Below are 2,295 nucleotides of genomic sequence, written 5' to 3'. Positions count from 1 at the left end.
ACAAATGCAAAACCTGAAGCGTGGTGGAACTTGAAAGTAGCTACCACTCAGAAGTTTGCTGAATGTCAGATTGATGAACACCCATAGCTAGGATTAAAATTCAAGTTGCTCCTTCCAGAACACCACCCTTCTCCCCCAACAAAGGACTCACCGCTGGGCGCAGAGACCTGACTGAATGCAGAGTGAAGAGAAAGAAAAGGGACCCTGCCATACTCTGCATAATTTTTAAACTATAACCCTAGTTCTTGGACATGGAGTTTGTGGGTGGTTCTGAACCACAGAAGGATGTCTACAGTTGAGGAAAACTGTGATGCTGGGAAGAGTGAATGTTTTTGAGTATCGGTTACGCCACGTTTTCTAATTAGCTGTATGACCTCTGGAAAGTTACTTGAGTTCTGTGCCTCAGAATCCCGTCCGTAAAATGGAGATAGCATTCGCTTTAAAGGATTGCTGTGGGGTCAGCAGCGCAGAGAACCTAGCATACAGCATTACAATTTAAAATATTCCTATTCTGGCAAATAAATATTAAGCCTGCACAGTAGTATATGACACTTGGGTTGAAATCTTGACAAATTCCTATCTTTGTTCTGCCCGCATTCATCTTTGCCACCCCTTCTTTGCAGATAAGAACTCAAATATTTGTGGACTTGAAACAAGTTACCACAGCAACTTAAAAACAAAACAAAACACCAGAAGAGTTAAAATGCCATTCTTGCTGCTCTTTTAATTAAAAACCCTAAACAGGCATACCCACTTGGATGTTACTTAATTAACAATCAGTAAGGAAAAGATACTGAACTTAAGCGATGTCGAAAAGAAGTTCTGTTGAGCAACATGGACTGTTCCCCTTAGGACCACAGTTACAGCTGGAGTCAGAAAATACTTTTATCAGGTCCTTCGGGTATGGGTATCCTGTTGAAAACCAGACAAAAACATAAATCAGTTATTCTTTTTAGTCCGTGCATAAAAACTGGAAGTAAATCCCTTACTTGTATTTTTAGAAAGATGTTTTCTGCGTTTCCCAGCCCCTTCTACCCAACTAAAAAATTCCAAAAGGTAGAATTTTAACTGCCGCCGGGAGATAGGCTGGGAGTTTAGGGGGCCCAGCTAATCACTCGCTACGCAGGGCAGCCTCAGGAGGTGGCGACTGTGCCGCGTTCGAGTCGCAGGGGGCGGACCGGAGCGTTACCAGGGCGCTCGCGCGGTTGCCCTGGGCCCCGGCCCGTGGCTGCCCGCACGCACCAGCGCTCAGGCGAGACGGGTGCGCGGCCGGGGCTGCAGCTGGCGCTGGCGACGCTTGCGCTGGCCGTTGAGGAGCTTCTGCGCGATCCTGCGCTCGTGGCCGCCGGGCACCCGCCAGTTGGTGCGCAGTTCCCGCTCGCGCCGCGTCCGGCCCTTGCTGCGCCCGGCCCCGCAGGCCGGGAAGTCGCGCAGGTAGTAGTAATCCGGACAGTCATAGAGCTCCTCCTCGGAGCCAACCAGCGGCCACGCTTCGGGTGGCGGCGGCTGGGCCTGACCCTGGACACCGGGAAAGGCCGGGTCCATCGCGCCTGGCCTCCTGGTCGCCCGCGCGCGCCCCCGCGCGCGCGAGTTTCTGGAGCCCCCCCCCCCCCAACAGCGCTTCGATTGGCTCCGCCGAAGGTGGCGGGGCCTAGGGCCGACGTCACAGAGCCGGGAAGGTACTCCGCGCGAGGCCTCTGCGATCTGGCACCTGGAACCGTGATCCCTTCCTCCATCCCGGCCTGTGCGCCGCCGGAGCGAGAAGGGTATTTGGCAAAATTCGACCAAACACTTGTTTATGTCGGTCAAAAATGGGAAATTATCCAAGTATCAAGTGTGAGGGAGCTGTGCATTCCTCTGGCGGACTTTTATCAGCATTGAACATTTTGTTAGGCTATTTGATGACAGGAGTAAGTGCTCAATAAATGATGCAAAGTGAAAAATGAGCTTCTGAAGTAATATCTCTGGTATCCCAGTAATATATTTTTAAAACATGTCTGGAGTGAAAGGAAATGCGCTGGAATGCTAAAAGTATTTCTGGCTGGTAGGGACATACACACATTAGTTCTTTTTCCTTTCCACAGTCCACGTGTTTGATAAGAGGTACGAATTAACTGTATTAAGCGAGCGAGCGATTAAGAAGGGAAAGTCACCCTGCCTGGTGCAAGGCCGGGAACCGCGTGCAATTTCGGATTATCAGCAGGTGCCCAAGCCCTGCGGCCAGGGGACGCTAAAATTGTGGTAGCTTGATGCGCCGGCAGTTTTGGGGTGAGGGCCGAGAGTTGGTAGCGGCCG

The 2,295-nt window shown here is 51.2% G+C and overlaps 1 protein-coding gene across 1 annotated transcript; it reads right to left on the bottom strand.

Annotated features, from left to right (window-relative positions):
- Nucleotides 1-698: 698 nt before the first annotated feature.
- NUPR2 (nuclear protein 2, transcriptional regulator) lies at nucleotides 699-1,559 on the bottom strand. The gene has a single exon (XM_057530057.1). The coding sequence runs from the start codon at nucleotides 1,543-1,545 to the stop codon at nucleotides 1,249-1,251; it is 297 nt and encodes a 98-aa protein (XP_057386040.1). The 5' UTR covers nucleotides 1,546-1,559; the 3' UTR covers nucleotides 699-1,248.
- Nucleotides 1,560-2,295: the final 736 nt, after the last annotated feature.

Source organism: Balaenoptera acutorostrata, chromosome 15, assembly GCF_949987535.1.
Source record: "Balaenoptera acutorostrata chromosome 15, mBalAcu1.1, whole genome shotgun sequence".
NCBI classification, from domain to species: Eukaryota; Metazoa; Chordata; class Mammalia; order Artiodactyla; family Balaenopteridae; genus Balaenoptera; species Balaenoptera acutorostrata.
Note: the sequence above shows the minus strand (reverse complement) of the source record. Positions and strands in the feature narration are given on the sequence as shown.